Source organism: Protopterus annectens, chromosome 6.part0, assembly GCF_019279795.1.
Source record: "Protopterus annectens isolate FY-2018-M chromosome 6.part0, PAN1.0, whole genome shotgun sequence".
Lineage (NCBI taxonomy): Eukaryota > Metazoa > Chordata > Ceratodontiformes > Protopteridae > Protopterus > Protopterus annectens.
The window spans coordinates 989,823,193-989,837,803 of NC_056737.1; the positions used below are offsets into that span (position 1 = coordinate 989,823,193).

At 38.1% G+C, this 14,611-nt stretch overlaps 1 protein-coding gene across 1 annotated transcript in view; it reads left to right on the plus strand.

Moving 5' to 3' along the window:
- Nucleotides 1-14,611, plus strand: part of LTBP2 (latent transforming growth factor beta binding protein 2) — a 3,457,946-nt gene that overhangs the window by 2,934,349 nt on the left and 508,986 nt on the right. Inside the window, exon 23 of the mRNA XM_044074624.1 lies at nucleotides 6,002-6,127. Within this exon, the coding sequence (XP_043930559.1) occupies nucleotides 6,002-6,127 (126 nt within the window). The remainder of the gene's footprint in view (nucleotides 1-6,001; nucleotides 6,128-14,611) is intronic.

A 14,611-nucleotide genomic window follows, 5' to 3' on the forward strand; every position in this document is an offset into this window, starting at 1 on the left:
CACAACATGTATAAAATAAACATCTGCCATGTTATTCTTAGATAACATTAAGTCAACCTCTGTGGGAAAGTACTGAATATTTTACCACATAAACGTGAAACTTTTTCTGAAAAAATATTGCTTAACATTTTATTGTGGTCTTACATTGCATACCTTTTCTCAGCAAGCAAATGTAATGCTGAATTATGATAACATTTATTTTCTTTTTGCGGGGAGGCTTGCTCCTTTAATATTACTGACATAGGAAAGGAAAGGCTTAGGGTTCCTATAATAATTAATTATTCAAGATACTAACTCTGTACTTGGGGATTAGGATTCCAAGAAATGATACTGCCTGCAGTTATTGTGCCCACACTTATGCATGCATGTTTCCAGCATGGCACAGTTATATCACGCTTGCAAACAAGTGAAAATGATTGGCTACAATTCATAGCTTTCAGCTTCTTTGTTCAAGAATCAGAAATGAAGTAAAAAATAATGGGGCAGGGTGCAAAGGCCAGAAATCAGGGACAATGTTTAATTTTATACTGTAATTCAGTTAAAATGTTAATAGAGCAACAGACTTTGCATCGACATGCATTTTCTGAACAATATGAAGTATAAAACTGTAATATCTGGCATTGTTAACTGTAGGTCTTAGTATATCTGTACTGTTGTCCGCATGTATGATTTGGCAAAAATTTTACACCGGATGCCCTTCCTGACACAACCCTCTCCATTTATCCAGGCTTGGGACCGGCACAAAGAAATGCACTGGCTTGTGCATCCCCATCATGAAGTGCAGTGGATTAGCAAGGAGGACGTAAGGATAGGTATGAAGAGGATGAAGAAAGGAAAGGCTGTTGGTCCAGATGACATACCTGTGGAAGCATGGAGGTGTTTAGGAGAAATGGCAGGAGTTTTTAACTAGATTGTTTAATGAAATCTTGGAAAGTGAGAGGATGCCTGAGGAATGAAGAAAAGTGTTTTTTTAAGAATAAGGGTGATGTGCAGAGTTGTAGTAACTACAGAGGATTAAACTGATCAATCACAGCATGAAGTAATGGGAAAGAGTAGTGGAAGCTAGGTTAAGAAGGGAGGTGATGGTTAGTGATCAGCAGTATGGTTTCATGCCAGGAAAGAGCACTACAGATGCTATGTTTGCTCTGAGAGTGTTGCTGAAGTACAGAGAAGGTCAGAAGGAGTTGCATTGTGTCTTTGTGGACTTAGAGAAAGCATATGACAGGGTGCCTAGAGAGGAGTTGTGGTATTGTATGAGGAGGTTGGGAGTATCAGAGAAGTATGTAAGAGTGGTACAGGATAAGGTAATGTACATCAGTCAGGCTCCGGCGGCGAGTGACGGATGCTTAAGGTGGATTGCAATGGTGATGGACAGGTTGACAGACGGATCAGACAGGAGTCTCGTCGCGGGAATATGATGTTTGCAAGTGACATTATGATCTGTAGTGAGAGTATCTCATGCTGAGCTCACTGCAGTAAATGACCCTTGCTATACAGGCCAATGCCTTCAGTGGGAAGTTTTTTCTCTCATGAATGATGCAGAATTAAAATGTGCTTTAATAGCTCCTTAATTATTTCTGTCATTTTTTTCTATTTCATATTTATTTATACTTTGGTAACCAGGGCTACATTAGCAAAAGATTACAAGTAATCAGTGTGTAACAGTGAATAACTAAAACAGTAAGCAATATTTACCAGTATGTATACATTAATAGTTCTTAACACTACTATGTTGTTTATTATAAATACACAAACACACACAGTTTGTGTGTGTGTGTGGCATATATATATATATATATATATATATATATATATATATATATATTGTGTGTGTGTGTGTGTGTGTGTGGTGTGTGTGTGTGTGTGTGTATGTGGATGGGTGAGTGTATAACAGTTTTAAAATAGAAATTTTGTGTAACTATATATGTGTGTCACACACACACACACACACACACACACACACACACACACACACACACACACACACACACACACACATCTGTATCGATATATGTATGGGTCTATGTCAGATTATCGAGTTCCAAAACTTTAAAAAAACAGAAGGAAGCCAGGAATCCACACAAAAATGTAATTTAGCGGTTTTGTCTCTTGATTACAAACTTCATCAGATTAAACCATTACAAACAACCCTACCCTTATATACATGTCTTAATTATATTAATAATGACATCATTTCAGCTTTAAAATGTTAACCATATAAATTACCATATATTTCAATTTAAAATATATATATATATATATATATATATATATATATATATATATATATATATATATGTAGCCAGAATCACGAGTTTACAGAAGCTTGAAAATGTGAAGGGGAAATAAAAACAAAAAACACCTTTCTAATGTTTTTGCAAGGGGCTTTCCCCACACACGCCTACTTAAATATTCCTACTAAATCTCCCGTTCTGCGCTATATGCATAAGCGCAAAACAGAAGTTTTCCCAGTCCTCCGCTATAGTGCGGTCACGCAGCTCTTAGGTGACAGCTGCAAGGGTGCAGGGAGACCTAGCCCCCTGCAAAAACGTGACTGAACTCTTTTTTTTCTAACCCTAAACTTCCCATTCACAATTTCGAGTGAATAGAAGTTCGAGATTCTGGTCTCAAGCTTATGCATTTCGAGCTTCCATTCATTCGATCTTGTGAAGGGGAGCCATATATATATATATATATATATATATATATATATATATATATATAGAGGAAACCAAGTGATTACAGATGAAATTCTGCTTTTAACCTTAAAATTGAACTGAAGGACATGACACTGTTGAGCCCGGGATACTCAGAGGCATTAGCTCTCATTTGCCATTTCAGTTCATTTAATACCAGATAACCATTTAAGAGGCCTCCTCTCTCCCCTAATGTGACTTGATCTATAATGGTGAACTTAAAGTTATGACCATCATATGTAGCAATATGGGTAGCTTGGGCATTTTTCATGTCTTTCTTCTCTATATCATAACTATGTTGGTATATTCGAGTTCTAAGTGCATTGATAGTTTTCCCTATGTAAAAAACAGGGGCCTAGGGAACACAATGCTAGATATACCACTAGTACCATTAGGTATCCATACTTCTTTACCTTCTTGAATATTTCTACATTGTAGGCAAAACCCACATTTCACCCGCCCCCCATTACCAGTCGCATTGTTGTGTGTTTCTATAATGTTTTTAAGACTAGCGTCTTTCTTATAATTTGTGTGATCGCGCTTTTACATTGAAATTCATATCGCTGAGACCATATCATCAAAGTTTTGGAACTTCAAACCTTTAAAAAAAATTATAAAATAACATTTTTTTTAGGTTTATGCCGGGGACCAAGTTTCCCTGCACCCACACACACACACACACACATACCTCCTGCATATTAAATATACCAACTCCGAGATCACACTACATTGAGGAAAAGGACATATTTCCAGTTCTGTAATGTACCACAGTCTTCATTCTAGACATTTGAAGTTCCAAAACGTTGATCATATGTTCCCAACTGTGATGTTCGAAATTTTGAAAACTCGATAATCTGATAGGGACCCATATATATGTGTGTGTGTGTGTGTGTGTGTGTGTGTGTGTGTGTGTGTGTGTGTGTGTGTGTGTGTGTATGTGTGTGTGTGTGTGTGTGTGTGTATGTGTGTGTGTGTGTGTGTGTGTGTGTGCAATTAAACACAGATAAGTACCTCTGATTTCCTTTTCTTAATGCTTTTAAGACACCACATTAAAGTATATTCAGCTGTATATTATGGTTGCCATGAATGGTCACATTTCCTTTGTTGACTACAAAATACTCACACACTCTACTAATGTAAGGACTGACTCAAAGTCAGTGGGAATCTCTTACCATGGTTCTGAGTGTACCAGATATGCATTCCCCTCTGGGAGGATGTCACAGAAAAGCATAAAAGACCTTTTTATGAACATTATCAGTACACCTAGTTGATGGGTTGCCACTTGTCTCTCTTTCTACAGTTCTATCCTGTGAGGCGGGGCTTGAAAATGGTAACTACATTGATACTTTGCAAGAGAAAATACTTTCTGACTTTTCTCTAAATGTCACAGAAATTTTTCATACTACATTTAAGTTATTTTAACATATAAACTGTTCTAAATTACCAACATTTAAATCTTAACATTTCAGTACTGTATTGCTGCTTATGTAAATTTGTTAGAGGAGGTGACAACTGCCTTTAAACCCCTGATTGATCTAATTGCTTTGTTTTGCTATGCAAGGGGAGTGTTGAGTTTTCCTCCACTCTGCAATAACAACAATGTAAAACAATTCCACAGCTTTTTTTTTTTTTTTTTTTTTTTTTTTTTTTTTTTTTTATCAGCCTCTGTGTTCCTGACATTAGCAGGATGAATTTTCCCATCTGGGATTGACAGCAGTACCTGATAGTGTAAACTACAGATTGAACTGTGACTATGGTATGTCATGCAGGGAGAGACAAATTCCTCTATAAAGTTTGTGAGAAGTTGAGCTTAAAACAGTAGGTGGGCTTTCCCTCCTTTTGTTTCCAGTTGAAGGAAGTAACAGTTTTAAAAAAAATACAGGCAGTTTTCTGGTACGTACACAATACTGGAACCATATTGTAGGGAGAAAAGAAACCTAAGGAATGAGTTAAACTGTAGGAGAGGGCAGAGTTTTCCTTTAAATAAGATTTCTTTACCACATTTGAATGAGTGTATTTCTACTAACAGTGTACGGGTCTATACTGCAACATCGAACGCTTAAAACAGCGAACGATGTTACATCGACACATATTCAGCGAAAGCTGAAAATGTCGAATCCACAGAGCAGCGATTTCTTTCCTAGGGAAAGAAATCGCTGTTCCAACCCCCGCAAAAAAAAAAAAACATTACACACTTCCAAACACATACACACATACCCAATCCTAACTATACCACCCAAAAAAAACAGTAAACAACTAAATACACATATGCACATAACCCAACCATACATTTAATGAAAAAAAAAAGTAAACATTTTAAACCATATGCACTTACCTTAACCCGCACCCTAACCCTAAGGTCAGTAACTGTTGCACAATCACGCCCGGGTGCTATACCGGACAAGTGACCACACTATACTTCAGAACATGGCAAAACAACGAAACGGTCAAGCGACTTCTTTCCCAGGGAAAGAATTCGCTGAACAGCCACTTCACTGTTTTGCCTGTTCACTCTACAATTGTCGACGAAAACGCATTTGACATAATGTGTTTTCGTTGTACTCATAGGAACCCCAGTGTACTTATGTTGCAGACATACAAGCTTTAAATAAATTAAATAAAAGCCTCAGGGGGCTGGAGGGGAATACATTGATTTTTTTTATTAAGTTAATTAAGTTTTATACTCGTACGTTTACTTAGGTGTTGATTATTTTATTTATATATATATATATATATATATATATATATATATATATATATATATATATGTATATATATATATTGTATTTACTGCCTGATGCTTTATTATTGTATGTGTTTTAATATATGTGTTGAGTCAGCTGATCAAAGCATATGGTGCAGAATGTTTATGTATGGCATGCTTTTAAACTGTAGATTCCACAAATACATGCTCCTTGTATTGTGTGGATAATGCGTCAGCATCCACAGGCCTCCTCTTTCTATATATGTAAAAATAGTTACATTCTATAGCCAGACATTCAAACCACTCTCGCTATGTGGTGCTTGTTCTTTCACACTGAGCACTAAGTTTGTTTGTTAGTGAAGAAACTAAAAAGTTTATTGTGCCTGTGTTTTAGTACATCTTTGTGAACTGTGTGCAGCTGATTATGGACACCTTTCCTCCCATACTGAGCATAGAGGTACCTTGTAACCCATACTCTGGCACAAGTGTTACCATCACACTGCTGTGTGTATTGGTGCTTGTATTTTTCTGTGAATTATATTTGATTGCTGAATCAACTCAACTTGTTCTGCAGAAGTGGTTTCTTTTTTTTTTCCTTCAGACATTGATGAATGCGCATCCCAGGATACATGCCCCAGGGGAATTTGTACCAACACTGAAGGTTCCTATTCTTGTGTGGAATGTGGCACTGGCTATGCTATATCTACACGTGGAGATACCTGTGAAGGTAAGGCCATGCTATTTTCTTATCAGTAACAGTGAACAATACCTTATATAACTACTGTATCATGCTTCTGATTAGGGTTACCATGATGTACACATGTATAAAATAAACATGTGCCATGTTATTCATAGATAACATTAAGTCAACCTCTGTGGGAAAGTACTGAATATTTTACCACATAAACATGAAACTTTTTCTGAAAAAATATTGCTTAACATTTTATTGTGGTCTTACATTGCATACCTTTTTTCAACAAGCAAATGTAATGCTGAATTATGATAACATTTATTTTCTTTTTGCGGGGGAGGCTTGCTCCTTTAATATTACTGACATGGGAAAGGGAAGGCTTAGGGTTCCTATAATAATTAATTATTCAAGATACTAACTCTGTACTTGGGGATTAGGATTCCAAGAAATGATACTGCCTGCAGTTATTGTGCCCACACTTATGCATGCATGTTTCCAGCATGGCACAGTTATATCACGCTTGCAAACAAGTGAAAATGATTGGCTACAATTCATAGCTTTCAGCTTCTTTGTTCAGGAATCAGAAATGAAGTAAAAAATAATGGGGCAGGGTGCAAAGGCCTGAAATCAGGGACAATGTTTAATTTTATACTGTAATTCAATTAAAAGGTTAATAGAGCAACAGGTTTTGCATCGACATGCATTTTCTGAACAATATGAAGTATGAAACTGTAATATCTGGCATTGTTAACTGTAGGTCTTAGTATATCTGTACTGTTGCTCACATGTATGATTTGGCAAAAAATTTTACACCGGATGCCCTTCCTGACGCAACCCTCCCCATTTATCCAGGCTTGGGACCAGCACAAAGAAATGCACTGGCTTGTGCATCCCCATCATGAAGTGCAGTGGATTAGCAAGGAGGAAGTGAGGATAGCTATGAAGAGGATGAAGAACGGAAAGGCTGTTGGTCCAGATGACATACTTGTGGAAGCATGGAGGTGTTTAGGTGAAATGGCAGTGGAGTTTTTAACTAGATTGTTTAATGAAATCTTGGAAAGTGAGAGGATGCCTGAGGAATGAAGAAAAAGTGTTTTGGTATCGATTTTTAAGAATAAGGGTGATGTGCAGAGTTGTAGTAACTACAGAGGGATTAAACTGATCAATCACAGCATGAAGTAATGGGAAAGAGTAGTGGAAGCTAGGTTAAGAAGGGAGGTGATGGTTAGTGATCAGCAGTATGGTTTCATGCCAGGAAAGAGCACTACAGATGCGATGTTTGCTCTGAGAGTGTTGCTGGAGAAGTACAGAGAAGGTCAGAAGGAGTTGCATTGTGTCTTTGTGGACTTAGAGAAAGCATATGACAGGGTGCCTAGAGAGGAGTTGTGGTATTGTATGAGGAGGTTGGGAGTATCAGAGAAGTATGTAAGAGTGGTACAGGATATGTACGAGGGTAGTGTGACATCAGTCAGGTCTGCGATGGGAGTGACGGATGCGTTTAAGGTGGAGGTGGGATTACATCAAGGATCAGCTCTGAGCCCTTTCTTATTTGCAATGGTGATGGACAGGTTGACAGACGAGATCAGACAGGAGTCTCCGTGGAATATGATGTTTGCAAGTGACATTATGATCTGTAGTGAGAGTAGGGAACAGGAGACCCTGGAGAGGTGGAGATATGCTCTAAAGAGAAGAGGAATGAAGGTCAGCAGGACTAAGACAAAGTATATGTGTGTGAATGAGAGGGAGATAGAGGAATGGTGAGGATGCAGGGAGTAGAGGTGGCGAAGGTGGATGAGTTTAAATACTTGGGATCAACAGTTCAGAGTAATGGCGAGTGTGGAAGAGAGGTAAAGAAGAGAGTACAGGCAGGATGGAGTGGGTGGAGTGGGTGGAGAAGAGTGTCAGGAGTGATTTGTGACAGATGAGTACCAGTAAGAGTGAAAGGGAAGGTCTACAAGAGGGCAGTGAGGCCAGCTATTTTATATGGGTTGGAGACAGTGGTATTGACAAAAAAACAGGAGTCAGAGCTGGACGTGGCAGAGTTAAAAATGTTAAGATTTGCACTGGGTGTGACAAGGGTGGACAGGATTAGGAATAAGTATATTAGAGGGTCAGCCCAGGTTGGAAGGTGTGGAGACAAAGCCAGAGAGGCAAGATTACGTTGGTTTGGACGTGCTGAGGAGGGATGCAGAGTATATTGGGAAAAAGATGCTAAGGATGAAGCTGCCAGGTAACAGGAAAAGAGGAAGGCCTAAGATAAGGTTTATGGATGTGGTGAGAGAGGACATGCAGGCGGTTGGTGTGAAAGAGTATGATGCAGAGGACAGGAAGAAATGGAAACAGATGATCCACTGTGGCGACCCCTAATGGGAGCAGCCGAAAGAAGAAGACGATTAACTGTAGTTCTTAGTAATTTACTAGAAAATCAAAAAACGTAGGAGCGACAGGACAACATTTTGGGATAAAATCAGGGCCATTTTGCAAAGTCAGGGATAAGTGGAGAGGTATGTATCTATTGCCTCATTTGTTATTTGTACTTATCACATCCAGTTGTATTGTGTGAGTCAGGTTATAGGGCAGAATTTATCATAAAATACTGTGCAGCGGTTCACAGCAAGAGGTTCTATCCTCGGCTGGGGTGCATTCAGTCTGCATGTCCTCCCTGTGGTCGCATGGGTTTCCTCCTCCCACATCCCAAAGACATGCTGTAGGTGGATTGGACACTCTAAATTGGCCCTAACTCAACACTGTAAAACTCCACTGCCAATCATGAGCAGACAGGTGATCCACTGTGGTGACCCCTAACTGGGAAAAGCCGAAAGAAGAAGAAGACTGTGGTATTTTTTATTGAAACAGAGCTATGGTACCTAATGTGTTTGGAGTGAGTATACTGAAAGTAAAAGAAAAACATTTTTACACTTTAGTTGTGTACTCTAATGCTTGCCAATTCCACTGGAGGTGGAATAATATTAAAATGCTCTCCTTTCCTTGGGTTTGTATAATTTCTTTGTTGGTTTATGTAAATACAGGGGTATAAGGGATAAAGGCTGCATATAGGGAATACAGAATAGGTTCCCCATGCAAAGTAAAATGTAGTTGCTTGGTGTGTTTTTGTACTTTACAATTTGGTGTGTGTGTCTGTGTGCAGGCAGGTGCATGTTTCTAAGAGAAATCATGCTTAGTAAAGTGAGATGATATAAAATAGAAGCCAATATAATCCAACAGATCCATATGCTGTGTATGTCTTGTCCGAGTTGGACATGGCGTCGCAGAGATGTCTCTGTCCATGTCTGTTCACTACTTTAGAAAGCAGCCGATCAGTCTTCAGAAGGAAGAAGGAGAAGAAGTAAACCAAAAACGGCACAACCTGGAAGATGAACTTTCAGGAAACATATGTGTATCATATTGAATTCGAACATGTTACTTTTACAACTATTTCAAGGTGATTTTCAAGACAAACAGAAAAAGGGGGCCTTATTATGACATATAAAGCACTGAGAATACTGTGTGTAGAAACAAGTATACATGTGAAGGCAGCTTACATGCATGTCTGTCAGTCAATATGTAGAATTAAGACTATGAGCTGTTAATGAGCTGCTTCCTGTAGTCTAGGGTTTAAGTCTCGCAGCCTCCATTTACCTACTATGTGACTCTGAGCAAATCAATTACCAGGGAGTGTTCCCAGACTTTGACTGAAAAAGGTCCATGTGGATCAGTGCTCTAACTCAGTTAATAAATAAATAATTACCTAATATGTCTATTCATTCAGTCCACAATATGGCTGACTATACAGGACATTAGCGCACATTTAATGCCGCTGAAGAGAATTATTTAACTTATTTTGAAAGAGTAAAACATTACTATAAAAACAACACCAGAGAAGGAACAAGAAAAGTGTTTGCATTGTTTCAGGCGATGGACAGTAAGATATGATGTTATTGTGTGCGTTAAGTATTGCTTGTTAAGTATTTTTTATTTTATTTTATATTATTTCTATTGCTGTAGAAGTTGGTACTGCTAAGAATTTAGCAACATTTCAGGTCAAGACACAGGTACACATGAACATTTATTTACACCTGAAATGTTTAGTGGTTCCAGAATAAAAGAAATCAGCTGAGAAGTGATACATTTTCAGAATTTATGGTACAACTGCACATATTACCTGAATGTTGTAATTTCCAAATGAGGCTTCTTGATATGTTAAGGGACAGATTTGTGTGTGGTGTATATTGTAAAAGTATGCAAGAAAATGTATTTTCAAATGGATATTTAAAAATCTTAGAGGATATCCTAAATATTTCAGTTTTCATGGAAATATCCATAAATAATGTTGTGGTACTGCAACAATGTGTACAAATATGGATTCCATTAGAAACTGGTTCTGTATGATATACATAAACATATGGAAATTCATTATTGTGTAGCATTAATAATGCAAATGAGTGTTAAGTTAATGCAAAACATGTCAAGAATGTCATGGGAAAGGTCAGAGTGAATGAATGTGTAACAGAAAAGACGATAGAAAGGTTACAGTAGGTAACCAGCCGTATCCATTACATATAAAATGGGAAAATCAAATGGTGGACTAAATCCAGTGGCAATGAGAGATGATAACAAATGAAAAAGGTAGATGTATGTAACATTATATAAGTTATAGTAGTGAAAACAGAATTGTGTGAATAAAACAAAATGACGCTAAGATGAAACAAATTGGAACTGGACACTGATATAACTGTATTAATATAGCAATAACCAACAACTGTGTGAGGTATATTGAAGATTTACCTATGGTTGGTGTGGTTTAATCATGAGAGTGAAGCCCAAGTGGTTAAACAAAGGCAATGGTGGGTAAATCTTCAATATATCAGTCCCAGGAGTTGATTATTGCTATTATACAATGACATTATTTAAGAAAAAATTACTTACTTTTCTTAAATAATGTCTTTGTATAATGATGCAGTGATGTTCTTCCTCGTTGCTTCTGTATCATGTAGCTTTGTTGATATACTGCTCATGCGTATGGGACTTAAGTTCCCCGCTTACTGGAAAGCAAGCAGTGGAGATGGCAAGATCTCCATTGCTTTTTTTGTAAAGAAACTGTGAAGCTCCAACAGTTTAGAGGTATGACAGGAGGTAAAAATACAAGGAAAATCAGGTACGTTTCTTTACTGTTGTATAATATACCCGATTTTGCTTGTGTTTTCTCTGTTCTCCATATGTACCTCTCAACCTGTTAGCTATAGAAAACTGTAAAGCCTTGGCATATATTAATAGAATAATGTCCAGGTGACCAGAATTTTTCTGTTAGTATATGCTTGATTTACAACAGGCACGCTGGTTAGACTGATCAATCAACCTGCATGTTTTTGATTATTAAAGACCTATCATTGCATAATTTTCCTTTTTTGAAAACAAGGAATACTTCACACATGTACTACCCAAGAAGACCGGGTATTAAAACATAATCTGACAAAAAGAGTCTAGAGCAAAAATTAGGGTACCAGTGGCACACAGAAATAAGACCCAGGTGATGACTTTGTGGAAGTTGCCATGTGTTGTCCAGAGTAGAACTAGGTGAGTGGTCATACAATAGCTAAAGAAAGGCAGCTCAAAAAATGCTTGTACTTGTGAAGGTTGTTGTTGTGCACTGTAAACTATCTCCTGCCATGAATGGAGAATACTTTACCTTGCTGACAGTGGAACATGCTTCACAGGTACTGACTTGGCACAAGCACACCTGCAAATTTAAATTGAATAATCTTTGAAACAATATTTGATGATTAATAAATATGAAAGTCTGCACTGGCATTAACATTAAAACTCCTGCATTTTTGGATTGACACCTACTCCAACCGTGTCACACAATACCATGAGTCAGGTGATCCAGAATATTCCCAAGATGCTTTTCTGTCTTCATGACATCTTGGTGCTTGTCAAGATAATGAAGTGCAGTTAAATTACCTGTAACTTGTCTTAGAAAGACTGAAGGAGTGACACTCATGCACAACCAAAGATACCTGCATGTTGGTAAGAACAATATCACTTATTGTGGGCATATAATTGATGGAAGATCCATTACACAAGCCTCCAGAGAAGGAGGGGGTTACATCAAAGGCACCTTTGTCTTAGAATGTCACAGCTGCTATCATAGTTGGGTTAGTAAGTTAGTAACATAAATTCTTACCCATACTCTTGACAGTGAAATATTTACTGAATACAGCAAGAGAGATCTAAGTCAAAAATGCATGAAGGACTGTGAACAAGAGAAGACCAAGGAAATGATCATGTTGGACAAAGTGCTGCCTAATAAAATGGCTTATGATATTTTACCTGTGAGTTTATTGCACACTTTCACAGATGATATAAAAATGCCCAAGGAATTTGCTTCAAGGAACTGACAAAACCTGCACCTAGGTACGCTCATGCTATCAGAAAATCACTTAGTCAGATGTGAGGAGTGAAGAAATATAACAAATATGTGTATGAAAGGTTCTAGGACGTAAGATCGACAAGGAAAAGACCGACACCGACTTCACCCGATCAACACACCGACACGACAGGCTTGTCGACACTACAAACATTTCACAGGTCAAAGGTAGGGTTTAAAATTAAAAAATTAAGCTACCATGTTCAGGTAAGGTGGCAGTGTTATGCATGTGTTAAATTTAAACCCTTACCTGAACATGGTAGGCTTGATTAGCGAATTTTACCCCCCTTACCCTGTGAAATGTCCGTGTTTTGTGTGTGTTTATTTCTGTGTCGTGTTTTCGTCAGGTGTGAAGTCGGGTCTTTTCCTTTGTCGATCTTAACCGTATGAAAACAAGTCACATTAATTGCAGATCACCAGATATTTCTCTTTGCTTGCTTCTCAGGACGGGATTGTCTGCAATGAAGAGAGCACAGCTGTAGTACTGGTCACCTTACCTTTTTGCATATACCTAATGGCATCCATTTCAGAGGGACTTAGAACTGTTGTAGCCCAATAGAGTATGGCCAAGCTGAACAATCCTGATGTACTGGAAGCTTTCTGTGTATTCATAGTAATAGTGCAACTGCCACTAACTAGTAAGTGTATTCAGAAAGAACCAAAGCTTCTCCCTAAATGTCTCTATATTCACATTCAGATCAGGATGCATGATGTGGGCCCTCAATGTTAGAGGTGACATACAAAGATTACATGTAGAAAGAATGCCTTCATTTGAAAGAGTTTGTACAAGCCACCACAGGGTTTAAATCTCAGTATAAGATCAAGCATATGCACATGTCTATAACTTACTTCTAGAAGGATGGTCCAATATAGGCATTCACCATTGGTGACAACTAATATGTACCCTGGGTACAGGACAATCTTCAACAAGGAGACTGTAGACAGTATAGCCTGGACAAAACCCACAATAATACATGACTACCTTTGAAGTTCATAAGGGTCTCTGATGGGTTATTCACCACATCAGATGATTTATTTGATATAGGCTCATAAGCAGGTAACAGGCTAGCTGCCCTTGTGGGCTATTTTAAGATTTGCCAATTTCCCTTGTGGAGAGTCAAACTTTGTACCTTTTGTCTGTGAGGCAAGCACCTTAGCCAATAACTGCATATTATTCAGTCAGTATTTCTTGTTAATTAGTTGCTTTCCCTTTATTATTAATTCTATCAGTATATTTTATTTCCTAATTTTTGTTGCATTTAATGTTTTTATTATTGCTATTCTCAGAATTTTCATTAGCCTGAATTCATTAATTTGGTTAACTTATCAGCATGTTAATAGCTGCATAGAGGCAGCTGTACTCACCAGGAAGAAAAACTCAAAAAACAAGCCACCCTGGTGGAATCACAAAATCAGTCGACTTTATAACAGAAGGAAGAAAATCGTGGCAATAATTAGGAGGTGCAGCACCCAGCAGTTTAAAACACTCTCATCAAACTAAACAAGCATCTCAGAGGACAAATAAAGTTGGCCAAAGCCACATTTGAGGTGAATTTGGCCTCCCAGTCTGCAACCTCAATGGCAATACACAATTATGTGTAGAGCTCATTGTAAATGGAGCCACCTATACTGAGTCAGGAGATATAGCAAATCTACTGGCCAATAAATTTAGCTCCACCTTTACCCCTTTCTCCCCGTCATCCTCCCTCAGGAAATAACATCAAGTATATCTCCCACTGCTATCACTAGGGAACAGGTCCTTAATGCTCTCTGTAAGGCCAAGAACACCGTATCATGACCTATCAGGGCCTCTGGAATTACTATTTAACTATAACCTCCAAACAGGCTTCATGTCTCATGAATAGAGAACAGCAACAGTCATCCCTCTGCACAAAGGTGAGCCATCTGCAGACCCTGGAAACTACAGACCCATAAGTATCACTAGTCATATATGCAAAGCCATGCAAAGATTTTTTTTATGGAAATGATCAATAGTGATAAAGTAAACCTCCAGACACTGGGCCCAACCTAGTTTGTTTTTGTCAAGGGCAGATCATGCCTAATCACCCTGGTGGACTTCTTTGAGAGGGTCA